At 42.5% G+C, this 27,390-nt stretch overlaps 1 protein-coding gene across 3 annotated transcripts; it reads left to right on the forward strand.

Annotated features, from left to right (window-relative positions):
• The first annotated feature begins 4,625 nt into the window (after positions 1–4,625).
• bicdl1 (BICD family like cargo adaptor 1) lies at positions 4,626–26,450 on the forward strand. 3 transcript variants are annotated; one of them, XR_007113315.1, is made up of 12 exons: positions 4,626–5,439; positions 7,548–7,763; positions 14,008–14,124; positions 15,496–15,507; positions 16,590–16,736; positions 16,903–17,082; positions 17,174–17,392; positions 18,036–18,179; positions 18,843–18,973; positions 19,731–19,851; positions 20,195–20,308; positions 21,804–21,940. XR_007113315.1 is itself a non-coding variant. In XM_047592822.1 (11 exons), exons 1-11 carry the CDS (start codon positions 5,047–5,049, stop codon positions 21,978–21,980), a joined length of 1,857 nt encoding a protein of 618 aa, XP_047448778.1. In that variant the 5' UTR covers positions 4,626–5,046; the 3' UTR covers positions 21,981–26,450. The 3 variants fall into 3 exon arrangements, 2 of the variants coding, with proteins under 2 accessions (XP_047448778.1, XP_047448779.1); XM_047592822.1 differs by lacking the exon at positions 20,195–20,308 and having other exon boundaries at positions 21,804–26,450; XM_047592823.1 differs by lacking the exons at positions 15,496–15,507; positions 20,195–20,308 and having other exon boundaries at positions 21,804–26,450.
• Positions 26,451–27,390: the final 940 nt, after the last annotated feature.

The raw sequence follows: 27,390 nt of genomic DNA on the forward strand, positions 1-27,390 counted from the left end.
TTACTGCTTTCATCTGCAAGTAAACAAGAAAGAAAGTCATTAAAAATAGATGCAATTTCTGGTCTGATTTATAACATGTAAAAGTATTCCTGTAAAATACTGCTGATAAAGTTTATGGTTATAAACACATGGGCTACATGTAGAATTTTATTATTATATATTATTATATACATTCATATTTTCAGTTGTTGGTACAAATATGTAGTAAAGTACACAGAAATGTAACAGAATGTAATAACAATGATCAGCCACAACATTAAAACCACTGACCGGTCAATTGAATAAATGATTTGTGTATTAAAGTATATATTAAAGTACTACTATACTAGAAAGAACAGTGAAACATTGTCTTGTGTCATGTCACAACCTAACAAGTGTCTGACACACTGGTTCACTCAGCTCAATGTACTTGTCCTTATGAAAATGTAATCCAAGTGACACGTCACTGTGATACTGACTTGCAAGCTACACACACACACACGCACGCACACAGGAACAGATGGCACAACCTATCCTGGCAAGCGGTTCTACATCAGTGCAGCAGAAGGGACAAAATGCTTAGAAGGTGAAAACACTACTGTAATCAATGAGTGTTACAGTAATTAGTAGAGAACAGAAAACCTGGGCAGTGCTCACTTACACTTCTTACAGGTTGGTAATTAGATCCCTACTTTTACAATGATGATTTCATGACTTTAGTGCTTATGAACTCATTCACTTAGTTGTATAATAACAAGGCGTATTTTTGTACCCGACATCAAGGCAGCATAAACCCTCCATCACTACTGTGGAGAAATGACTGAATGTGCCTTTTTTCCTCCTTGAATTCACTGCGTTATTAAGAGATATCAGGTGTTTCAGTCATCTCCCTCCTCTTCAGACAAGTAGATCCGGTCGTGTAATCCGAAGAGAGATCTAGACAAACACACATCCAGGAAGAGACATTCATTAAAGCATCCCCCAGATAGATCACCAAAGATAACTCATATGTTTGTGAGGCAAAAACGAAACACATTACTGTGCATCTAGTAAAAAATAGACCTGCCATCATCTGTCTGAAATCACCTGTGAAAGCAATAAAGTTTAATATGTAATATCTTAGTGATGATGATTTATTAACATCCGTGTGAAACATTGCAGCATTTTGTGAAGTAATGTGGAATAGAGTAGTGGGCTGAGGCACGGCCATCATACTGATGTTACCTAGCAACAAGGTATTGTTGTACACCAATCACAGCTTAGTGCTTATAGTGAAGATGGAAAATTACAGTCCTCTTACTGGCTGGTTTTCACTGCTGTTATGTAAACAACTGTAATTAAACAACGGATTCAGATTTTGTTATCAAAACTTTGTTGTACTTTTTATCTGCAGTGTTCACGCATGGTATCCTTGAATTTGGAAAGTTTTCGGCTTCTAGCAAATAACTGTGACTGCAAGCAATGGTTGAACCTATGAATGGGGGGAAAACTTTATTGATCAACCAGAGCTGTACCTTTCACATGCTTTCCAAGACATTCAGCGGTGTGAAACACTGCCATCCTCTGGCACAAAACTCAAACTGCTGCAGTCCTACATGGTGTGTGTTCTGTCATGATGATTTACAGGCAAGGCATCCAGAGAGAAATACTGCAATTTATTTGAAATGGCTGGTTCCATGACATAACAGGAAGTCAACCCTTGAATTAATTGCAAAAAAAGCAGAGTCAGGCCTGTATGACTAAGGGCTGCTGTTACATAAGCACAGATCGCGCCATACTTGGAAGCCGCTCATATACAGTCTAAATAGTCGCTATAAAAGGAGCTAAATGAGGGAAATTAAATGGATTGCTCATTTAATAAACCACACAACTATCACACAACTAGTGTTGAAAGGGGATGGAGAATTGCTGGCTGGTGTTGACAGTCTATCACAGACATGAGGATATTCATGCTCTCACAGGGAAAACCATTTGTCTTTAGGATTTGTTACGTAATTTGATATTTTACAGAGTTTCATTAGATCATATTGTATGAATTCCTAGTATAATCTCATAAAAAACTTACACAGTGAAAATTTGTTAATCATTCAAAATGATCTGATGTGCTGGCCATTATAACACACCCACCTCAGATTACCAGCTCTGATCTCTGTACCTCTATTAGAGGTGATGTGCAGTAGTGTAGGTAGGCTTAAAGGATTGTTTACCATCCTGTGTGGAATGTGAATGTAATGTTGCATTTTATCCACAGAGGGAGCCATAGACTAAAATAAAGATGTGTTAGAATTTATCTCCATCCAAAAGAGAAATTCCATGTGCTCAGATATGATGTCTGACTACTGATTATTTGTTTATGACTCTTGAGCCTCTTAAGCTTCCTCATTGTTCCCTTAATATTATAAAACAAAACGTAATGTAAAGAAGTTACTTACCAAATTGCCCATTTTTAGTTCTCAGTGAGTGGTGGGGAGATGATGTTTTAAGGGACATCTGTGGGCGGCTCACACTTGAAACTCAAATGACTGGGCCTGTTAGTGATCCAATATGTCCCAATATTTAACCTGTATGGTTTCCTCTTCTCCATTAGTGGTTTTCTAGCAACCCAGTGGTTTTCTAGCAACCCAGCCAGTTTTGGCTTTGTCTTGTTAACAGAACTTAGTCGTGTGTGTTTAACTGGAAGAACTGTGCTGACTGATCAGTCAGTGATTCATATTTTTACGTACAGCATAAATAAAAATCAACCTCGAACCAGTAGCATTAAACTGATAAGGATAATAGGTAGGTTTTTAATTCAGCTTAGCCGGTTTATCAAAGCAGAGAGATTTTGATGGACTCTGAGGAAATCACCCATCATCCAGTGCATGGCCCCCCTCAGCCCCTAAAGCTAAGCAACAGTCGACCAGCAGGCTCTGACCCACTTCTTTTGTGCCTTCAGTTTATCAGCTCAAGAGGCTTTGTTTGTAATCATTCATGACCATCACCCCGCCTCCTACATCCTAACCTCATCACCCCCACCCACTCAGTCACACAGACATATTGCCATATCTGTGGAGGCCTTACAGAGTACAGCAAATCCTTAACCTTTAACCTGTATTTGCATTAAACTAAACTAATCCCTATTTTAATCTTGAGCCCACACTAAATTAGCCTTTTGACAACAGTAATCTAAGATGTTTTTCCCTCACTTTTATGTGGGCTGTCTAGCTTGCTGATATATAAGTTTGAAAAGGTCTATGGATAATCTCAGACATGCGAATCATGGTCGTATCGAAAAAATAAAGTTAGAACAAAGACAACTGGAATTGTTTGAGTTTTCGTGTAGGTTGTTCACCATCATAGAAATGGCTTCTTCAGTCCTAAATGGCTGCCGGGGAGTTTTATTGCTAACATCTGTGGGTGATGCCCACATGAACCCACTCACAGAGACTGTTGACAATCAAACACATACCTGCAATTAGAGGTGTATTCATTTGGGTGGTGTTATATTCTCCACTCAGTGGTAATGAACCATTAATGTACAGAAGGTTCAGACCCATGGTACAACACAGCCATGTACTTGAGAAAACAGGACACAATGCACTGAAAAGGTAATTGTAGCTGAGTGTTGGATTGTTGACGCACCTTAGTTACGTATTTTCAGGTGGGCACAAACTTCATACGCTCCTAATTAAAAAGTCATTTAGGACTGAATGAGCCACTTTTAATTATGGTGAAACGTCGAAAAGATATAGGGTGACTAGAGGTCCCCGATTTCTGGGGACAGCCCCCGTTCTGGATGACCTGTCCCCCGGCTAAGGCTGTCCCCCAAAATGTCCCCGATTTTAGCGCTTTATGAATGAGAGACTACAACAACAGTTATTACGGTCGCGCTGCTGTTGGCAGTACAGACGTTGCAGTCTAAAGATGTTTGGTATACATATATGAATAAATATGTCAAAATAAATAAAACCGTAAATGTCCCTGTTTCTAAATATTATTATTCATTTAGTTTCTGGAGACTAGATAATAGCACTAGAAGTCATAAAAAGGCGCAACGGTACATGTTTGACAGCTAACTATCTGAAAAGTAAGCGTTAAATTAGCTAAATTAGCTTTAGTGTCTGTATGCTAGCTGTTAACATTACTTTATTCTAGCTTGCAGGTTCAGCTAAGACGAGGAGTAAGAACTAATAACCCTGTATATTTATGTAAGAAGACTTAATTAGAAATATTGAATTTAATCCCTTTACAGACTATAATGTTAAAGGCATATCTCAGTAAAACATCGCGATAACTTGGGGTTTCTAGAAATTACTCTAATCTATACAACAGAGTAAATTATGTTATAAAGATACATGTTATAGCAAGATGGTGCTGTTGTTTCATAACTGACATTGGCCCTTTCATATAATATAATGTCATTTGTTATGTGTTTTTTTTTCTGCGTTACCGTTCCTTGCAGAGGGTCGTGCATCACTGAAAGCAACAGTCTCTTCTTCACGTGTAGATATACTGGATTTCACAGATGTGCGTGAGAAGCACCAAAATATGGCGCTATCGTTTTCAGCGAATGAGCTGGCCGCTCGTGTCCGCGTCACTGCCGTGGCGGCAACGCGCATCCAAGAAGGGAACTAGGTTGAGAAGACATCGGGAACGCGCTCATCCTGTTTGGCTGGCAAGTGCCTCCGGTGTAACAGGCTGATCATTATGGGGGATCCAGGACGCCGAGACGGGGTGGACCCTGACCGACCGAAGAGCTCTGCGAGGCGGTTTATACCGGGATAATAACATTTAATGTGTGTCCGTTAATAAACACTGTGTGAGCCGCAGAGGAGGCGGCGTTTTCTGGGATTCAATCAGAGCCAGAGTCGTGGTTGGTAGGTTAACGAGGGGAGAGGGGACGTGAGGAAACTGGGGAAAGAAGCAGTTTACAATCTCAACTGGATCCAGCTCGGAATTGCGAGAATAATGGATGAATTATCGATTACAAGGCGGCCCGGTCAGCCCAACCCAAGCGGAGCAGGGTGGGTTCACCCAGAGTGAAATCACTCGGCTCTTATCTGTTGGCTTCTCCTCTGCCGGGCGGCGATGTCCGCTTTCTGGCTGGACCTGCAGACGTCTGCCGCGGTTTCAGCACCACTGGAACTGGACAGCGACGGCATGGAGCCCAGGGACAGTCCCTCCGCTCAGGAGCCGGGCGGCTTCCAGGGTCACTCGCTGCGGCACGCCGGCTCCGGAGGCCTTGGCATGGCCTTGGAGGAGGAACTGGCCATGCTTACCGGGGAGCGAGGAGACGAGGGGGAGCTGTCGGACCTAGAGGTGCCTGCGGTGGGGCACAACGCGGACTTGCTGTCGCTGTTCCGCCAAAAGGAGAAAGACTTGGTTTTAGCTGCTAAACTCGGCAAAGCTCTGCTGGAGAGAAACCAAGACTTGACCAAGCAATATGAGAAAATGCACAAAGATCTGAACGAGAAATTAGAGGTAATAATTTACTCAAATTTTAATATGCTCAATGTGTCATAATCCCACAGACTAGTTTGGGCCTTGGCAGTGTAAACAAACTCAAGAAGACTTACTGCAAGCTACCGCCAACAGTATCACTTCACCTAATGAGCAGTACCCTGGGAAAAGTTTCATTGAGTGACCTCAAACTTGCAGGCCTGTCTAACCTAAAGATATAGTCTCTAATGTCAGTCAGCTGCAGTTTGAATATTACCGCTCAGCATTTGGTTTTTATTGTTTTCAAAATGCTTCACACAAGCCAACACATGGCTTGAGTAAAACCACAAAGACTAATCCCAGTCAGCTGTGTCTACTGTACATCTGTTCAGCCCCTTCATCTATGTTCATCCTCACGCTTGAGCTCAGAGAAATGAGCTTAATATCTCTCACTGATGTTGTTACATGTCCTGGTATCAGTGCTTGATGTGTTGTTGTTGTGGGCTGGTTTTTGAATCTCTTTTTATCCTTCTTTTCGTGTGGGCATTTATCCAGAGATAAAATTACTGGCCACACAAATGCCAGCTGCCTTAGCCTCGGACTTAACCATAACAACAACAACCCCCATCCAAGCCTTGGCAGGTGCTTGTGGTGCAGCGCATCTGTCCACCGGCCAGCTGCATCTAGAGAATAGAGAGAAGCAGTCTTATTATCTTAACTGTCACTCCAGGAACTGAGGAACAAGAATAAACTGATTCACTTTAAAATCATATACCCTGATGGTGTTGCCACTAAAACTACCCTGGCCCATCGAGGCATGGACTCCACTGGACCTCTGAAAGTGGCACCAAGATGTTAGCAGCAGATCCTTTAAGTCCTGTAAGTTGCCAGGGGAGGCCTCCATGAATCAGGCTTATTTGTCCAGCACATCACACCGATGCTTGATTTGATACACATCTGGGGAATTTGGAAGTCAAGTCAGCACATTGAACTTGTCATGTTCCTCAAGCAAACTATTTTTCGCTGTAGAAGAGGCCACTTCCACCAGGGAATACTGTGGAAGGGTGGTCTGCAACATGCTTGGGTAGGGGGTACATACCAAAGTATCATCCACATGAAGGTCTTTCATCAACATTGGCCAAAGCATCACACGTCATCTTGCCTTGTTCCCATAGTGTCTCCTAGTGCCATATATTCCACTGGTAAGCGACACACACTCAGCCATCCATGTGATGTAAAAGAAAAGATGAATCATCAGACCAGGCCACCTCTTGCCAGTCCTCTGTGATGTAGTTCTGCTTACATGTCCATTGTAGTCACTTTCACCAGTTGACAGAGGTCAGGATGGGCAGCCTGACCCTTCAAAGGGCAACCAAGTGGCCCCATACAAAATAAACTGTGATACACCTTGTGTTCTGACACCTTTCTATCAGAACCAATATGAAGGGTTTTTTGTTTTGTTTTTTTGAGCGACAGTAGCCTGTCTCTTCGATTGAACCAAACTGGCCAGCATTTTTTCCAGTGTGCACCATTGAGACCTGACCACCCATAACCCTGTCATCACTTCACAGGTTTTCCTTCTTTTGACCACTTTTGTGGAGATACTTTGACCCAGTCATCCAGCCATGACAATTTGTTCGTGTCAGAGTTGCTCAAATCCTCCCTGTTTCCTGATTCTACCATTAACTTTGAGGATAAAATGTCAACTTTTTACCTATTGTACCCCACCTGACAGGTGCCATGAAAACGAGATAATCAGGGTCATTCACTTCACCTTCCAGCGGTCACAATGTTATGGCTGACTGGCGTAAATCCTCTAAACAGATTCTTTTTCTCTTGCATTGTATTGCTATGTATTGTTTTCTAGTGCATGATGCATAACTCACACTTTGTGTATCAAGCCTTTATGTTGTTAAATGTTTACTCATGGAATAGTATCTGTTGTATCAAATGCGAAACAGCTGACCATCACAAAACTTGATTTCACCTTCATTGTTTGATTATTTAATAAATGGCCAGTTTCAATCATGAACGTGAGTTGAAGCAGCAGCAGCGTCTGGGTGAAATCTGTGCCCTGTCCTCAATAATTTCATTAGTGTTCAAACAGTGAAGATTTTAATGTCCCCCTCTCTCCCTTCATCCACATGCAGCACTTGGAGCAAGAGAAGCATGAGCTGCGGCGACGTCTGGAAAGTCGAGAGGGGGAGTGGGAGGGCCGCGTGGCCGAGCTGGAGACCGACGTCCAGCAGCTGCAGGGTGAGCTGGAGCGCCACCAGGTGCAGCTGAGGGAGGCTGACAGGGACAAGACCAAGGCCATCAGCGAGCTCTCTGAACAGAACCATAGACTGCTAGAGCAACTCAGTAGGGTAAGCAGCGGAGTCCATGTGTATTTGTGTGTCTGTGTGTCTGTGTGTGAGCTTCAGATGTCCTGCTTCAGGCCGGCTGGGCCAATCTGCAAGGAAGATTTAATTAGTCTGGGCTTTGAGTCATTAAGTCACATGGGCTTAATGCTGCTTTAAAAGCCTTTCTACCCAACCAGGAAACATATCTCAGGGAAAAGCCAGAGCGCGTGTATGTTTCTCCCTGGTGTGGCTTCCGGGGCCACTCAGTCCAAATCATGTTTGCCTGGCTGGCACGACATAAGGTGCTCAGCCAAGTGAGGATTCATCATCCCTCAGGGTGGATCTATCTCCACTGAGCCCGTCTCTCTAACCTGAGTTATGCTAACTCATCAATATAAAAGTGCAGCTTCCGGGTGTTATTGAATAATTTAGAACAACTGGACTGAACACTTATGCAATCGCACTTTGCATATTGACAGGTAATTGGAGTGCAGTTATTTTGAAATAAAATCAGCTCCCATAAGAGATTTTCAGCTAGATTGATGGATGGACGTAGAGCATTGGGGCCGATGGGACACCTTTAGCATCGGGATGAACTGAGACTGGCGGTCGGAGGAGACTGATGGAAAAGAGAGCGCTAGAGTTTGTAGCTGCAGCTGATTAATCCTCTCTAAGAAGCTCAGTACGCTTCAATCTGCTCCATCGATACCAAAACAGGGACACCTTATCCAAGCAGAGTGGAAGGATGAAACAGCTCTGCTCTGAAGTCAGACCTCAGTTTATGTTATTGCGACATTAACTATGATTTATTTCTTTCATACTTTGTTCCTCCTTCATGGCTCCATTTCCACATCATGAACAATAATATGACTTTGCTGCTGTAGCTGCTACCCTGAAGAACCAGAGGCCCCCCTTTAGTAGGGGGCGCTACGCATCTGACAACAAACCGACACATGCAGCACAACTACGGGAAAAGGCCTCGACTAAATGCTCACACTTAGCCGATGGTTTAGTTTTTGCATCAGTCTTGGTGCAGGTAATGGTAATTTGTTGTGCTATGATTTCCTAGAGGTTTAGCGCTATACCTGCATCATCCCAAAGGTGGAATTTCATAAATGTCCTAAGACAGACCACAAAGACGACTAACAACACAACGCTAACAGCCTTTTGGTACATACGGTCTGTGCATGCGTGAAAGGAAATAACTTCCTATAACAGCAGGTGGCAGTAGTCTAAAAACCATCGCACAGAGGAGGCCTCTCCTGAATCATGTTAATCAGTTGGTCGACAGTTTATTAGGATGTTCACATTCAAACTGTAAAACAGAGGAAGCCTTTTGTGTGCCCTTCAAATTTAGATATTTTGTTTACTTTTGTCACTCAGTTTTTCTCCTTCTCCTCCTTCTCTAAACTGAACGGCCGTTCACAGTGATTTCTCTCACCGACTTGTCACCAATTCAACATGCTGAATTGTCTGAAAAGCCGACAGTAGGAGCCCAACAAGTGGTAATGGTGTGGGACACTCGACAAACTCCATATTCCCCTTAAATTCAATGACTCTGACTCAGCAAAACCTATCTTGTTCCGTACGCGTCTGCAGTAAACTAAGGAGTGTCACCTTTATTGCGATACGGACATCATGCTATATCATGCTATGCTGCACCAGCTGCTGCCATGTTATTTTGGCAGTGGGTAACATTTCTGGATGCCCCAGAGCTGTGTACACAAAGGCTGACAAGCCTGTACAGGTGCTTTGATAACCCCATCAGCAGCGCTGCTGCAATGACGCGCACACTTGTGTGTGTTTCCCTCCTGGGAGAAGGTATGATGATGCTGCCAGGCACACGCCGCACAGGGAGGAGACGCTCATCAATGTGGCTGATTTTTTTAACCCCGGGTCGCTGCTGTGCGGAGCAGCAGAGCAGATTAACTCCTGCCCCAACACCATCACCATCGCCATCACATTGCAGTCAAGGACTGAGCTGGAGTAGTCAGTTTTCCTGGGCTGCAGCAAAAGCAGGCACTTAGCATAATTAAACTGCATTTAATTTAACTGGAACCTATAAAGATATTCTCTGAAAGTGGTCTGTGTTGTGGTTTTGGAGGGAAATGGCATATCTTGTGGTATTTGGGAAATTTATGAGAACTAATTGAGTGCATCGATCCAGATCTCATGATTCAGTGCGTTAGGCAGACGGAGGGAGACCTGTCGGGGAATAAAATAAATGAGGTCAGCCACAGTGCGCACACTCTCTCGCTTTCTTCTTACTTCTCTGTGTCTTTCTCTCTCTGTCTGAGCTCATTACTGCAACTAAGTAATATTAACTGTTTACATTTCTGAATGAATGGAGAGAAATAAAAGACTCCCCTGAGGTAGTAGTGACGCCAGTGGAAGCATGTTATTTTCATCTGCCCCTTCCGGTTTTGTACAGCGGTTAACTCTTTGGCAGCCTTATTCGGATCCAAACAGGTCTTTATGGCCTCCTGTTGACCCCATAGAATAACACCTGCTGCCTCACTGATAATGAGCTTGTTATTGTAGTCCTTTGGTTTGCTTTTTAGAATGAGTGAATGGGAAATAGACACGTCTTCTGACAGACATTGTTTTTGCTCACAAAAACACACATCATTAGGAGTGGGTAAAATCTTTAACCAGTTTGTGGCTGCAACTGTTAAATCAAAATAAGACTAAATTTTTAGCCTTTAACCGTCTATTTAACCTAAAAATAAAAAAATAAATAAAAAATAGCCAAGAGATAACACATATATTTAATGATTAAAGACAGACAACAAATATATATTTATACATATTACATATAGATATACAATAATAATACACAAATCCATAATCATACCAAAATGAGCAGTAAGAGATTAATTAATGGGGGGAAAATAATGCTTAAGTATCATTTAAGCCAGTTTTTGTCCCGAATATGAGATGATTTTTAAACCTTCACTGGTAAATCAGTATTTTGTTCTCCAAATAACTCAGGGATCAGGTCTTAACAGCCTTCAACATGCAGCAGTGGGATGACCTTGAGAAGCCAGGGCACTTTACAGGAAGTGATGTAAGTCACAGGGCTTAGCTAATAATCCCCGCTAATAGTCCTGCCATATGAGGAACCACAACAACGCCAATCCATACTCAGCTTAATTAATAACAGCAGGTAACTTAAATATTTGAAGAAGATAAAAATAATAATCTCCAGGATTGTTGTTTTATCCTGGGCTAACACTAATACCCCCGCTGGTTGTTTTTCTGTCTGGGTACGTTTGATTAAATGTTCCGATAGTAGGTGATAAAACTACACTTTATATTCAAAGAAGGTCGACCCTTATTGACCAGGAGGTGCATGGGGGTCTCAGTGCAAGGACAGCCAATCTCATCAGGCTAATCTGATCAGAGTGAACCAGGGGGAGACGATACGGCGCATGCTCTGACAATTAGGATGCACAGATTATAGCAGCAAGTGGCCACGTCACTTTCATGGTTTCTGCTTCTCCTTAGCCTCTAAAATAATTTATGAAACACTGACAGCAGCCTGAGGAGGCTCATTGTTGTTATTTTGAGACTACAGAGGAGGACATTCAAAGAACAAAGCTAAAACAAATGCATCTGGACTTGCTGAGTGTTCTGACAGATGTTTCATTCAAGTGGCTTCTTCGTTTCTAAATGACTGGTGAGGTTTTCATTAGGATGAAACGCACAGGACTACAGGTTGTTTAGATTGAGCTGGGTGTTGTCCTGTCAAAGGGACATCCTGAACTCCCTACCCATCGTTTGAGATTGATGAAACTGCTTAAATGATGAACATGGAAACCCAGTAGTTTTAACTTTTTGTTTTTTAGATAAACCATGACCTGTAAGACCAAGAACTGAGGAGGAATAACAGAAATTTCTGGCCCAACTAAAGTAAGTTGTAAGGTGAATATTTTTGAACGACCAAAGCAGAAAATTGGCATTATGTATTGTGACAGTCAGCATATCCACATTAAATGAATGCTGGATCTAGTCCTCCCCTTTCCGTCTCACTGTTGAACACAGTCCCTGGGCACCTGTCCAGCCATCAGCACTCAAATCCGCTAACATCCCTTTGGATCAAGGTGTTGCTCTGAGGATTGGCCGTGCGACCAGCACGTGTTGTCACCTGAAGGATTTGTTATGCAACCGCTGGAAAGTGGGGGCAGCCCATCCTCCGCGAGTCTAGACAATGCTGTGAAAGTGACTAAGGAAAATACCAGAAGCATCGAGACCACAAGTCGCAGCTCCGCCAATACCCACTTCTCCGTAGTTGCTATGACAACCGGAGTGACATGCAAATTGAAACTCCATGTGTTGTTACCATGGGAATGTTCTCTACAGAACGGCACCAGGATACAAATAGTTCAAAGCTACATGTACATATTGTGTCACCAGAGACCCCCCCGATGCACCTGAACCATGTCAGCCACATGGCCCACAGAGGTTCAACACTCCTACTCCCGTCTTTTCTGAAAAGTGAAGGCACAGTATTTGCATACAGCGATGTACGATTAACAAGGGGCTTTAAAGTAGCATCTGCTCAGCCCTACTTCGCTGGCCTGGATTCTGTCGTAGCAGAATTTCCCCTGCATGTCCTGTCGTGCTGATAACACTCAATCTCGGATGTGAGGAGTTTATGCACAGATTAAGTGACTATCTGTAAGTCTGTGGTCAGTTCTGTTTTTCTTTTTTTTTTGTCTGTCGGACACAAGCTCAGTCTGCCAGTTTTATGGGCCAGTGGGTCAGATGTCGCTTTTCAGCCGTGACCTGCCGCTGCACTGACTGGACTCTACTATCTACATCTGTTTCCAGCACAGCGGCACAGAAACACACATCTGGCTGCTCCAACTGAAGGATCAGAGCTAGACATGAGCTTGTAGAGATAAAAACATGATAAATAATTCTTATGGTTTGTTCAGCAGTTTTTTTTTTTTTAGCTCTCATCTGAGGCAAGTTACAGCACAATTATTATATCCCACAATGTCTTATTTGCATTTACATTGTTTTAAGGTAGTACACATGCATTCATCCACACTTTTATTATTGTCTTGTCAATTCAAATAATCAGATAAAGTACCAAATAATTATTGTTATAGTTAACATGCATCGTTGAGCCTTGGATACCACTGACTCTAGTTCACTATTGTCCTCTGTTCACATCACCTCATAAAAACTGCAGTTTGTTAATATGTTCAGTCTCTGCTTCTACCATCCACTGTGCGGATAAAATTTTCACTCGCTGCCTAATATGTCCCACCTACTCACAGGTGCCGTGAAAAATAAATAACTCGTTACTCACATGACCAGCTATTTTGACTATGTTGTGGATGATCAGAGGGTGATGAACTGATTTACTGTTAGTGATAAAACTTTTAAGATAACTTCTCCTTGTATCCGACAGAGGAGTCAATTAGTTACCGCTCAGAGGGGAGCTCCAGAGTGACGGAGCTGAAAGTCATTTCCAGAGCCCCGAGATGACACAGACTACCACCAGTGTTACCTAAGGACAGAAGTGAAGTGAATTGGGTTACTGCATCAACACAGCCAGCGGTTGAACCTCCTCAGATCTCTCTGCAGCAGTATATAGTGCCACCTAGAGGCTTGTCATTCATATTGATTCAATAAAGCCTCATGACTTTCATTCATGGGGAAACTGATTAGAATTCAAACTATTCCTTTCTTCCACATTTTTGTGTGTCTATCCTCCAGAGCACTGCGAGGAGTGCTGTTTAGGAATATTGCTGTTGCCATGGCATTGATGATGATGATGACGATGATGATGTGAATGGCAGCCTCCTGAGTGCAGATGTATGCTAATGATTCTCAGCCAGGCTCTGTGTGTGGCCTGATCCCACCTGTCCAATAAGCTCTAGTGACGCACTGCTGCTGCTGCTGCTGCTCTGGATTGTACAGCAACTGAGCAGAAAATTACAGATTGAAGCTTTTAACGAGTGTCATGACTTCTGGTTAAAGTGACGCTTTTAGAGACCCAGTTATATCAAATGCACCAGAGAGTGAAGGGCTGATTTTCACCATGTCAGTGTATTGTGAATGTGTGTGTGTGTGTGTGCGTTTCATTTGCAATCAGGCTGCAGTGAGTCACTAAAAGGCACCATCAATTCAACAAAGCTGATAATGTAGCGATAATGAGCGCTGTTATGTCAGCATTGCCAGGAAAAATAATTAAACCTGATGTGATTTTGTCTTTCAAAATAAAAGCCTGCCTCTTTTTTGTGTCCTTGTCTAGGCTGCAGAGGTGGAGAGGCAGCTGTCCACTCAGGTCCATTCATTACGGGATGACTTCAGGGAGAAGAGCATGTCCACAAGCCAGCATATGACACGACTAGAGACTCTACAGGCTGAGGTCTGTAGCATCTCCCCTGTATACATCAAAACATCCTGAACACTATAGAGTGTGTATAGCCTGAGGAGACTAAACACAGACAAATACAGTCAGGTAGTTTGGATCTCAAGGGAAGTAAAAGCAGGACTGTGCAACTTTTGGAAGGAGAAATAACAAAAAACTGATGCTGAGCTGAGTTTCTCAGGTGAATTCAGTGACATGAGGACCTCTTACTTACTCTCATTATTTATCACAGTCAGATAATTATAGCACACTTTTCATCGTAATATTTAAGCAACAAAAGAACAACTATGACCCACCAAGAGGCATGTTTTACTGGATCCAGTCCACTCTCTCCAGTCGTCTAATGATGATGTCATTAAAGGGCTAGTGTCTCTTTATCTTGCAATTTCTACCTGTAGAGCCACTGTTCAGTCTAAATTACTGGTTGTTTATAGCTCCAAGTGAGCAAACTACAGTAACAATTTACTTTAACTTGACACGTTTGATTCTGAAGTACAGACAGTGAAAGACAGGAGGCTGCAGAATGGCCGTTCTGAATTGGAGCAGCTGCGCACAAAATTCATACTGGGATACCTGGTTGTACCAAGTACGCACAAGTTACTTCCTGATGCATCCATGATAAAAATACACATACGGGTGTTTGGACTGCACTCAGATCTGTGCTTGAAATCAGGACAGTATTTGGTCACGGACTGATGATGTTCCACAATAACTCGACTACAGACAAGAATTGGTAAACTGCCTCAGCCTCACTTTAAAGTTTCTGGTGATGTTAAGTGAAAAATTGTGGTGGTGAAAAAAACACCGCACACAAACTAATTAAGTAAATGTTTTCATCAATTTGACAACACAACCTCATAGAGAAACCATGTCCAAATAATGCAAATAACAAGGGAAACTTTTCAGGATGATCCCAAAAAACAGCCAGGCGCTGGACGCCATCTACTCTCATGTTTCGTTAAGAATTATCTTGCCAATTAATTCAAGTAACTTGACAAAATATACAAATAACATTTGATCACTTTTTGCGGTCCCCTCAACACAATTCTGTTGTCTTTGGTGCTACATGCAGCGTGGTCCTCTCTTTACTGGTGTTGTGCTTCCAATTTATTCATAGTTTTTCACGCCATCTTCACCAACAGAAACTAAAGCGAGAAGTGAACTGTCACCACAAGTAGAAACAGCAAGATAATGAGACCCAAGCCCTTTAATGATCATTAGACTGGACGCTACATTTCTGGAGTGGCAGTATGTTTTCGTTTTTTTTTTGTGTTATTCTGTCAGGACAAGTTGAGTCTAATCTCAATATTTACCCATCTCCTCTCCCAATTCTCATCCCGTCACCCTCTCCCTTCGTTGCTGGAGCAGCAAGGGCTAGAAGTGAGTGGTTCTCCTACGCCGTCTGCCGGCCAGAATGCATGCTGCATGTATACAACAAAAGAAACAAGGATTGCACCAGTGTTTTCCTTTTCAATTTGCAAACGCACCTCCTCCGTTCAGTCCGACCCTTTTGACATCACATAGCTTCGATACCTTAAGATATGGAACGTAATATCTGACAGTGTAGCAAAGTTAATGGATATGTCATTGCATTTATGCATCAATGTGTGTTATAGCAATCCCTGTTTCCTGAGCTCAAGCATGAAAATCCCAGTATATTATTTATTTGAGCATGACATGTCTGATGTTGTCCGCCGTGTCACGTATGAGTAGCTCGATGTGTTTTGAACAGAGCTTGTTTTATTTTTTCAAAGCCGAGGAGAAAACACCCAGACTGCAGAGCCTGCTCTATAATTGGGAGAAAAGGCTTCTGCTCTATATTTAGCTGAGATACTGCAATGTCTGGGTGCTCCCGCTTTTCCAGCGCTTGCCTTTATACATCATGTGCCGTGACTAATGACTTTTTGGCCTATTTGTGTGAAGACAGAAACTATAGCAGCCCCCCAAAAATACCTTAAACCTGGCAACGTAGATGCTCATGTGGTAGTGAAAACAACATGCTGTGAACTAGGTTACCAGATGTAGGTCAACTGCAGGGGGGTAAAAATGATCTGATGTGTTTTTAACGGGGAAAGCTGCTCAGGCTGCTACACAGAAAAACAACTCATAAAGAATATGCTGTTGGTGCAATACTATCCTTCAGTAGGAGGCCGTTACACGGGGTTGGTAAGTTGATATTAAGCTTTGTGTAGATGCTGAACTATCACTAAAGCATTCCTGAAGACAAGGGTGGCAACTAACGCCTACGCCCGTGCTAGGCAACAAACATTCTTTAGACCAGTGGGAGTACTTTTTAATCTTGTATAAGAGCCCAGCTTGCCTCAGAGTCAGGAGAACGACTAAAATTTAGCCTTTAATCAGGTGTTTAGCTGCAACCAGGCAATCTGAAAAGTCTTAGGACTCTCCGCTTAGTGCTCGTCGCCCTTGGCGCAGTCAATAACCAGCGTCGTTTGCCATGTTAGATTAAGATGCTGTCGGAGAGGAAGATGGAGCTGGAGCGGCGGGTACATGCCATGCTCGAGGAGAACGAGCTGCTGCAGAACACAGTGGACGACCTCCGAGAGAGGACGTTGGTGCTGGAGAAGCAGTGTCACGAGAAGGACCTTCAGGTACAAGCACATGAATGAACAACTGTTAATACCTCGGTGTTTCGATATTGTGAGTACAGTACTATTTATGTATCCTTTTTGTGTAAATTCACCTCAGCTTGTCCTTTAAAGAGACATCAATCCTGTCAGACCTCTTCAGGTCTCTTGTGTCTTCTCTTGTGTCTAGTTGAGACAGAGTCAGCTGGAGCTCCAGGACGTCCAGGTGTCCCACAGGCAGCTGTCTGCTAGGTTGGAGGAGATAACGGAGGAACACAGCCTCCATAGTCTGACCCCACACCCATCCAGCCTGCTGTGTGAGATAGAGCAGAGTATGGAGCAGGAGGAGCAGGAGCAAGAGAGAGAGCAGGTAGTTATGTGCACGACTTTACATTGAGTCCAGACTCAAGTTGTTCATCGTTGCTGTGACACTAATATCTCTGCCCTCCTCGGCTGTTTAGCTGCGTCTTCAGCTCTGGGAGGCCTACTGCGAGGTTCGCTCGCTCTGCTCTCACCTCAGAGGAAACGATGTCACAGACTCAGCGCTGTCCACCGACTCTTCCATGGACGAGTCTTCGGAGACGTCCTCAGCCAAGGATGTGCCTACAGGTAGCCTCCACACCGGCCTACTCGAGCTACGGAGGCTAACACAGAATCTGCTGGATGGCAACGAGTCTACGGTAATGACCAGCAATACTGGCAGAAATACTTTGATTAAACTAAACTTATCTCAAAACATTCATTTACTACTATTATAGTGGGCAGCTGCTCGTTTGTCTTAATTTTCAGCGAGAGACAGGAAATTATGTAGGCTGGAACACCCTCTGGGTTTTACTGTGAAGCATGTTTCAACCCTGTGGTTTCAATCATAATACTAATACTGAGATTAAAATACCTCTACAACCAATCAGAACCACTTTCTTGTAAATAAATTCAACTCCACAGAGCTCAGATGAAGTGTACGACAGTGTTATGTTACTCTTCTGTCCTTCACCAGATAAAGCCAGCCCACATGATTTGATTGGCTCAGCAGATCTTTGCCAGAGCATAATCAGTTCCCGCAGACTTTCTACAGATTTGTTTATCATCATTTTATCTGTTCAAACATTTTGTGAACTTAACACACAGACGCAAATCAGCCTCTGGATAACTTTCTCACCAGTTACTGGCTGCACGTTATTCCATTCCTCAGTCAGTTTGATAGATAACCTCGTGAACCTGACAACTTGTTCAAGCATCTGTGAGACTATTTTGGAGACGACTCATAATGAACTGTGAATCTGTACTGTGCGATGTGAAGTGGAGCACGTTTTGCGTTGGCAGGGCTCGCGGCGCAGCGATGAGGAGGCTCTGGAGGAGCAGGTGAGGAGACTGGGAGAAGAGCTGAGGGAGGTCAGAGAGCTGTATGAAGCTGAACAGGACAAGGCCAGCAGCAGTAAAGAGGAGCTGCTACAGCTACACAGCCAGGTACGACTCCTGTAACACAACCACGCAACCGCACTCACACACACACACGCTCTACATACACATGCCTCATTAGTTCTCACTAATTTTATGTAGCAGTAAAAGGGAGAAATGTAGGACATACTCGAACATAAGGCCGGATGAAATAACAATAGGTCAGTTAAATGAGACTTCCGGTGGAAGGTGGCGAAAAGTGAGGCTGGGTAACAGTTCAACCTGGAAGTAGTCCAACAAGAGTCCAAACTGAAAGAAATCTAGCAATAGATGATTCAAAACTAAAAGCACTCAGGGAACACAAGTAGATTAGTAGGAGTGCAAGGGAACACAGACAAATGGGGAAAATATAACAAGAGGAATACAGACAAATTGACAAAAGACGGGGGAGACATAGGCTACATACAAAGAAACTAATGGGGAAACTAATGATGGCAGAGCAATTAATCACACAGGTGGAAAACAAAAAGACACAGGGTGATATCTTTTCAAAGTAAAACTAAACTGAAACCAGCCAGGGCAGCTCACTCTCCGATGAGTTTCACCTCGTATTGAACTAAATATCTCTCACCACTTTGTACAACTTTGCCACTAAAGCCCTGGTGAAATGAATGCATTGAAGAGGCCTGTGTTTTCTCATGGATCTGTGTAATTTGCCCGTGTGACCTGCAGATGGCGCTGCTCTCCGTGGAGATGTGCTCTCTCCGGGAGGAGAACGAGCGAATGAGAGCGATGTCAGAAGTCCGAGAACCCAACGAGCAGCTCCAGAGCGCCATCAGAGACAGAGACGACGCCATAGCCAAGTACGACAATGACTGCTGACATCTACACTGACACAGTTAGAAATAATAGTAATAATAGCGATTAATCATTTTCACCTGCAATTAAATATAGCATGCTTCCCTTTGCCCTCTCTTGGCCGTCCATTGCGTCTCATCTTTTTCCACCAATACCTATCAAAAATAAAACTAAGGCATAAAATCACCAAAACAAAATAACGTATATATATATACTATTTAAAACGAATAGCGATAGATATGGATGAAATATGTTATATATACATAATACGTCATTTTCTTGCTACAACTGTTAGCATGTAACGCATCAGCTGTACGTCGTGAGGCCGCTGCCAGGCAACGGTTGGTGTCTAGATGCTGACAGATAACAAGCTCACATCTGGGTAACTCAATGAAGACAGCACGAGGTTGGGCATATATACTTAAGTCACACATATTATAAAACTAAAAGAAAAACTGTACACAACTAAATTGTATTCATTTCTGAAAATGTCAGCAAACACATCAAACCAGTGAACTCTGACGTCTTTAAATTCAGCTAATGAATTTGTGAATACTTAGACAGAGGGTGCTGTTCACATGCTCTCCTCCCATAAACACGACTCCATTTGAAGGCAGAATCAGCCTGTGGGCTTGAGAGTGGTATCAGTATTTACACATACCACGCATATTACACATTTACTCATCAGGAAAACAAATATTTGTATGGAATAAGTTGCAAGTCAGGACTAACTCTACACTGATCACCGCATGTGTCTTGCAGGAAGAAAGCTGTGGAAATGGAGCTGGCCAAATGTAAAATAGATATCATGTCTCTGAACAGCCAGCTGCTGGACGCCATCCAGCAGAAGCTCAACCTGTCGCAGCAGCTGGAGGCTTGGCAGGTGGGTCAATAAATAACAAGACTAATATTTGGTTACGTTCATATATCTGTATGTGATAATAAATACTTATTGTATTGAAGATTTTAGAGGCAGTAGGTGAGCTGTTTGTCCTCCCCTTCCCTGTTACATGTTTGACCAGACCATTTTAACTTAAAGATGCTTACAGACTCTGCACACACTAAACACTTCAATTAACCACCGCGTGTGTTTGCCAGTTTGCGTGTCTGTGATGGGTGAAAGTGAGGAAATGTGTAACATACAGAGGATACTGTGTGTGCTCCCTCCCTTCCCCTCCCTCATCTGTAACAAGCAGCTCTTTCCTCTCTCTTCTCCCTGCCTACAGTTTGCCTCCTCAGGGCTCTTTACTGTTTGGCTCTTGTGGTTTCTGATCTAGTGGCCTTTCTCAGCTTCCGAACCACCCTTTCTCCCCTGTGGTACCCCCCCTCCTGCCTTAGAGGTGAGCCAGAGCTGCCCCATCCCGCCGTTTCACCATGCTGAGCCATTCCATGCTGAGGTTTACTGACTCAGGAGAAATGCCAACCATCCTTTTTTTTTTTCTTTTTGTCTTTTTAACCACTTCACCAGCACAGAGAGCTCCACCATTCTTCACCTGCCTCTGTCTCTGCTTTACATACACCTGTATTTGTTTAGGAGTCTGTTCCACTGGTTAACTTACCCGGGAGACAAGAACACCACAAACACACATGTGTCCCAAATTAATGATGTTCAGTAACAGCCAGACTTATGAGACGGATGTTTACAAATGCAACTTCTTTCAGTACCAATTTAATAGTTTTATCAGGGCCCTCTAGTGGCTTTATCATTTAACAACAACGATTAACAATAGAAATGTATCAACCATAACAATACGTCCACTGGCCATGGAGGGAATGACACCGGGAGCAAAGAAACATTCTTTCAAACATTTAAGTAGATTAGAAGCAGGAAAAAATTATCAAGGATTTGAGTGACTTGCGGTAGCTAGAGGACTGGTTTGGAACATCCATCAAAATTGGTCCAAAGGAGGAAGAGCAGAGAATCTATGACAGGCAGGCTGGTTCACTTGGGATGAGAAAGTTGGCTCATTTGGAGTTGAAATTGCCAAAAAAAAAAAAAAAACACAAAGCAAAAAAACGGTTCAGGAATGATGGAACACTGAGCAATTAAAGACGATGGCCTGCCTGGTCTGATGAGTCATGTTTTGTTTACATCACATGGATGACCGGATGCATGTGCTTTGCTTACCTGGGGGAACATGCAGCACCAAGATGCACCATAGGAAGCTGGCAAGCTGTTGGAGGCAGTGTGAGGTTTTTGGCAGTTCGTGTGAATATTACTTCGACACGTTCCACCTACCTAAGCATTGTTGCAGACCATGTGCACCCTTTCACTGAAACAGTGTTCACTGATGACAGTGGCCTCTTTCAGAACTGTCCCAAAGTAAAAGTCTTCAGCAATAGTTTGATGATCACAACAACACCTTCAAGGTGTTGACTTGCCCTCCACATTTCCCACATCTTAACACAATCCAGCATCTGGGGGACGTTTTGTACAAATAAGTCTGATTCATGGAAGCCCCACCTCGCACCTTGCAGGACTTTAGGGATCTGCTGCTAACGTCTTGATGCCAGATACCACAGCACACCTTCAGTTTTGGTGACAAAGAGACCTACACAGTATCAGGCAGGGGGTCATAATGTTACGGATAGTGGTACAATTCATCTTTTAAAGTTTGGGCTGCACAAAGCACAGGCCTCAGAACGAAAAACAAATTTATCTCTGCTTACTGTGTCTTGAGAAATGATAATTAAAATTTACAAGGTAATTGTGGTGTCTCTGTAAACACAATTGAACAGGTAACTTGATCAGTGGACTTATTTTCTTATTTGCCTTCTGTGTGTGACGTTTCTCTCTCGTCTTTTGCTCATTCGCTCTTGTGTCTCCTGCTTTAGGACGATATGCACAGAGTGATTGACCAGCAGCTGATGGACAAGCACCAGGACGAGTGGCGCTCGGCCTCTACCTCCCTGTCAGGCTCATCGAGGGCCCACGGGAGTCAGTCCTCAAGGCGAGCGCAACGCATCTCGGATCGAGACAAGAGACTTTTCTCTTTTTTCAAAAAGAACTGAGCCCTATTGGACTGATCCTGAGCACAGCGGACAGACAGACAGACAAGGTGAGGGAGAAGGAGGGAGCAACATCACAACATGGGGGTAACAACACAGCCAAAGACAGGCAGTGACACACACTGAGGTTTGGGGAGGAGGGGGGCGGGCATCATTTTGCACTTTATCTGTCCCATTACTCTTCTTCTTTGTGATTAGTCGGTGACTGCTGATGAGTATAAGAATAGGACTTCCCCAGAGGCTTTGGCTTCCGCCCCGCTCACAGAAAGATATTGGTCTTACACAACATGAACAGGGTCACAAAGTTTACCTCCAGAGAGGAAGGTTTTCCTTGTAGTGCCTACAACCATCTCTACTATCCCACTGCCAACTGTGTAGAGAATGAATCCTATGTGCAAACTGCTACTGTATGCATCCCAATTATCAGGCCAAGGATTCTGGGGAAAGACGCACAGATACATGGGACGTTGCGTTCATGGGACAATATGAAACATGAAAGGAGAAGGAGGATAACTGTGGTCCTGGTACGGGGTAATGATGCTGCAGTCAAGCCATGTGATCTCTCAGGTTTATTCATTTGGTCAGAGGAACATGAGGACTAGAGCGGATTGTACAGCTGACCAAGCACGTGATAAAAAGACAAACATAAAAACATTTTAACATGGTCAGTGTTTAATTTGTCACCCCCACGTCAAACTACTTTGAGTATTGCACTTTCATGACATTTGGGGACTCAGAAAATATATATTAAAGCTGCACTAATCTTTATTTTTATATAAACTATGGATCAAATAACTATGTTTATCCTGAGAGGAGTCACTTATAGTTAAAACCCACAGAGAATTATCACCAAGCTATGCAGTTCTACTGAGCCCCACTGGATCCTTCATTTCCCACAATGCAACCAATGTGCTTTTATTACACACATATATATTTTTCTGTCATAAATTTAAAGTTTTCTAGCTCAGGTTTAGTCAATCCTAATGACATAGGCAGTATTATTGTATATTGTATTTTACTAAAATAAAATAGGGTTAAGCTTGAGCTTGACAATAGAATCTTTAAATTAAATAAATGTATAAAAAAAACAGCACTTTTTATTTAGTCCTGAACTCCAAGAGGCCTTCGTGTTCATCTCCGACATCTGAATAAACCTTTGGGTGGCTAACGTTACTGACGCTGTCTGTCGATGCGTTGTTATTTTCTATATATCATGGAAAATATTTGTTTTTTTTGCTTTTTTTGTGAGGGAAAAAGGCACAGTCCAGAATCATCCTCATGATGTCAATCATCTTCCTAGTCGACCAAATTTTCAAAATGTTTACATCAGCTTGAGAAGGAGTCAGAACTATTTACAGTACCCCTAAGCTCGTCATTCACAGCGCTAAAGCATGTCAGTGTATAGAACCTAAACTTCCTCCGCAGTGGTTAACATCTGCTGCTTCGCGTTGCCACTACTCACCACGAATAGAAAAAGGTCTACCTCCATTCTCACTGCTTCGATACTTCACGGGCACTTTGATTTATGAGCTGCCGGGCTTCCATTTTAGGCGACATCTCTGTGACACCATCAGTAAAGCGGTTATGTGCTGACCTGAAAATCTCTGAGCACGAACGACTTTCAGTGTGGCACAGCGATGTCTCACGTCTGTCTGTGTGTGAACTCACGTCTAATGCAGCTGTGCAAACCTATGCAGATGTCTTCGTGTCATCTCAGCTGGTTGTTGGGAAGGATCAACCCAAAGAATGATTTTTATAAAAAGTCGAACAGGTTTGGATGAAATTGATATATTTATAATGAAAAAATGCATAACTTTTGAATGAAAATCTTTTTGTAGAAAGAAATTTGCCTGTACAATGTTCTAATGATATTTTTTAGGCTCTGTTTGTTTTTTTTCATGTGCGTCCTAACAGTGAGCAGGGATTGGGGAGTTGGACATTAACACTTATATGTATGTATGTATGTTCCTGTATGTTCTGGTGTGGCACGTGGTAGCTGGTGAGAGATATTCATGAGTGCGTCTAAGTTCACATTAATGGTTCACACTGTACTGGAAAGACCACAAGAAGCCTCATGAATGTTATTAATCCAACAGGGTCCCAAAATTCACCACGCAGTTCAGTCCAGCCACCAATACTTGGACCACTTTCTGATAAGTCACCTTTAATAAATGGTTTATCAAATGTAATTAATTGTGCTGCCGTCAAATGGACAAAATGCTTCCTGTTAAAGTAATAAAGTTACCGACTGTAGGATTTAAAGGACCACTGCTAGGCACCTGTTGGCATCTAGAAGCCACCAAGGCTGACAGTCATCCAGCTAACAACCAGGAAACTCAATGTGGGAAATGTACAGGCATTAAGAAACGATAAGACACATCTATAAACCTAAATTGCAACACATTACACATCTGCTATCCACTTCTGTAATTCATTAAAACATCTGCATTTACAGTTACAACTGTCAAAACCACAAACGGGTGTCATTCATATGAACTCTTCTTGTGAGTTCTGCATTAGTTTAACTGTTGATTAATTGAATTGTTCACTGAAGATTATTACATTAGTTAAATGTCATTAATTTAAAAAGGATTCAGGCTGCCAGTCAAAGCCTCTCTGCTGCAGATGTTGAGGTAATTTTAATAAATTACTGCGGGTTAAATGAAAACATCAGTACTATTTTTAGATCTGTGTGTTAGACTGACAGTCAAGTTTCTGTTTGTTCTCTTTGGCGACACCTGTGACAATAAGTGGGAATTGCAGGCGTGTGTTTGAACATCACCTAACAGACATTGAAACGGTGTCTTCAGATTAATATTTGGTAGAAAACCCCACTGCAATGGCAGATCCATAACTGCAAGAGTCACTAACTGGACCTTGTACATGAACGTCTCTACCCAGTTCAAAACACTTAAATGTCATTATTTTGGATGTAGTTTCATCTATGGGTCAAATGGTTGACAATTACTGTGACTCACTTACTCACTTAACTGGGGATGGGCAGTGACAAACAAGCAGAGGTCTCAGAGGTTGCTACTTTAAATGTAAGAACAGTGACACACAAGCCAACAGTCGGCTGTTTTCTGGTGTCAGGCTGTCGATTAACATCTGAGCCTATGAAGGAATGCTGAATCTGCAGCAAAACAAGTCGGTGAGAGAGATCTCTCTGATTCAGATCTATTAGTTTAGAGAACCAGCACACGAGAAAAGAAACAGAAGTGCTGAAAATAGACAAGACAGCAAAGTTAAAATGACATACAGAAGACTTGTACTAGATGTACTAGAGGCTAGCTCCATGTGACGGTTCGTAGCTCTTCCTACCTTTCTCCTCTCCCTGCTAATTGGAGCTCCTCTGGTTACCCAATTTGACTGACCAATACAGACTGCTACCACCTTGTGGTATGAAGACGTTTCTCCTTTAAAAAATGTTGACCGTTGTCTTTGCGGTGTAACTTTGTATTCCAGATACAGGTGAGCTCCGAGGATTTCACAGTATTTCTTTGACGTCTGTTAAGTGTGTCCTTATCTTAAGACACCAACGGCATCTCAAACACTTTTTTTTTTGTTTGTTTTTTTTTGGAACAATTCATTGTTATTCACACAGGAAAGCATTGTAGAGATTAAACCAAGATTCCTAGATTTTCTGTGAGGGGTTAGGCTGGAAAAAGGAAAGAGTTACAGTGGAAAATCCTGCAAAATGCTACAAAATCTGATGAGATTTCTCCTTAAACAAATGATCAAAACAGTCTATAAACATACAATTGCCAAGACATATTCTAAAACACCTGAGAGCTTAGCAGCAGCCAGAAGATAGTGTTCAGTTTCTGAAACTAAGAGCAGGAGTTAAAACCAAAAGGTGCCTTATCAGAAAGTTCTTTGACTGTACTGTGAACAGTGATACAGGTAAAGGTGGTTGGACTGAACAACTGAACCATCACATCCATGTGTTTCTTAGTTCTTGGGACTCAGTAACTAATAAAGGTGAGGAAACATCCTGCCTGATGGAACACCAGTCACTTCTGCCATAACCAGATTTGTTTCCTTTTATGTAACATTTTTTGTTAGAGACACGTTCGGTTCTGTCAACACTATGTCCTGATTGCTGTTTCTGTTTATTATTCAGGACTGTTGCCTCCGACGCCGTAGACTGTACTGATTCATTTTCCAATTGAAAGCATTTTTAAAACACAGTGTGTCGTGTCTTTCTGTGGTAAACATCCTGATGCTGATGCGTCGCCGCGGCACACGGACAAGCCATCGCCTGTCCTCTGTTGCTTGTCTCTATTGGTTCGGATGTTGTTTTGGAATTTAGTGCTTCGGTTCGCTCATTGTGCTCCATGTGAGTGCTTCCATTCACCACTGACTAGCAGCACTGTTTCAGTTCTAAAATGCTTCAAACTATTCAAAATATTTATCATGCAATTTTCTTAGACTTCTCTTTTCTTTTTTTGTACGAATAAATACTTAACAATCCGCTTGTCTTTCCTGACTTGGTCTAAAAATCACAGGTGCTTGGTTTGTGTTAATAATCCAGCATCTACAGTCAAACTGTAGCAGGGACATTAGAAAGGGACCATCTTCTTGTCAGCTGGTTGTTGAGGGGGGATCAATTCAAAAAATAGTTTCATTAAAAATAAATAAATAAATAGAGTTGAATAAAATCACACAAATAAAGCTTTAGATAGTTTTCTCCAGTGTCACTTACATTCATGGCTATAATAATTAACTTCACATTAAGGTGTGTAGTTGTGAGTAAAATACCTCAACAACTATCAGACGGACTGACAAAGTTGGTAGCCTGCGAGCCAACTTCACCCAACCACAAATGTTTTGCAGCAGAAAGTTGGTCTGGGGCAAATCAAATAATTTGGGCAGAGGAGTAACAACAACATAGTAGCCACACATCAACTAACCATCATCCATTGAATGTGTTGACAACATAATGGCTCTGATTGGCTGTGTCAGTTGAAACAAGCCCCATAAGGAAATTCAAGTGGTCTGTTGCGAGACTCCTATTCTGGCAGGAATTGAGTGTGGCTAGACCAGCCTCAGGATTAATTGTAACCACTTTGGTGATAACATGGTGCACAATGTACAATGTTTGGCATTTTGACATTCCTGTGTACATGCATTCCCGTGATATAATCAGAGGTCCACGCGTTGCACATGAAGACAGCATTAACTTCACACCAGTTTTCACTACGCAAATGATCCTGAACTTTAGCTTTACTTTGTTTAATGTGAAATATTAAGAGCTAACACATTAAACTGAAGAAAATATGACCTGCTAGCATTTTAGCATGTAGCCCAAAGTCTCTAGCCAAAAATGCAGATTCCAATGACTGAACTACTTTCAGTTTGAATGGCTGGTTGTAATTTGTAGTTGAGAGTAAAATATCTCAACAACTAGCAG

This window comes from Mugil cephalus, chromosome 8 (genome assembly GCF_022458985.1).
Source record: "Mugil cephalus isolate CIBA_MC_2020 chromosome 8, CIBA_Mcephalus_1.1, whole genome shotgun sequence".
NCBI lineage: Eukaryota > Metazoa > Chordata > Actinopteri > Mugiliformes > Mugilidae > Mugil > Mugil cephalus.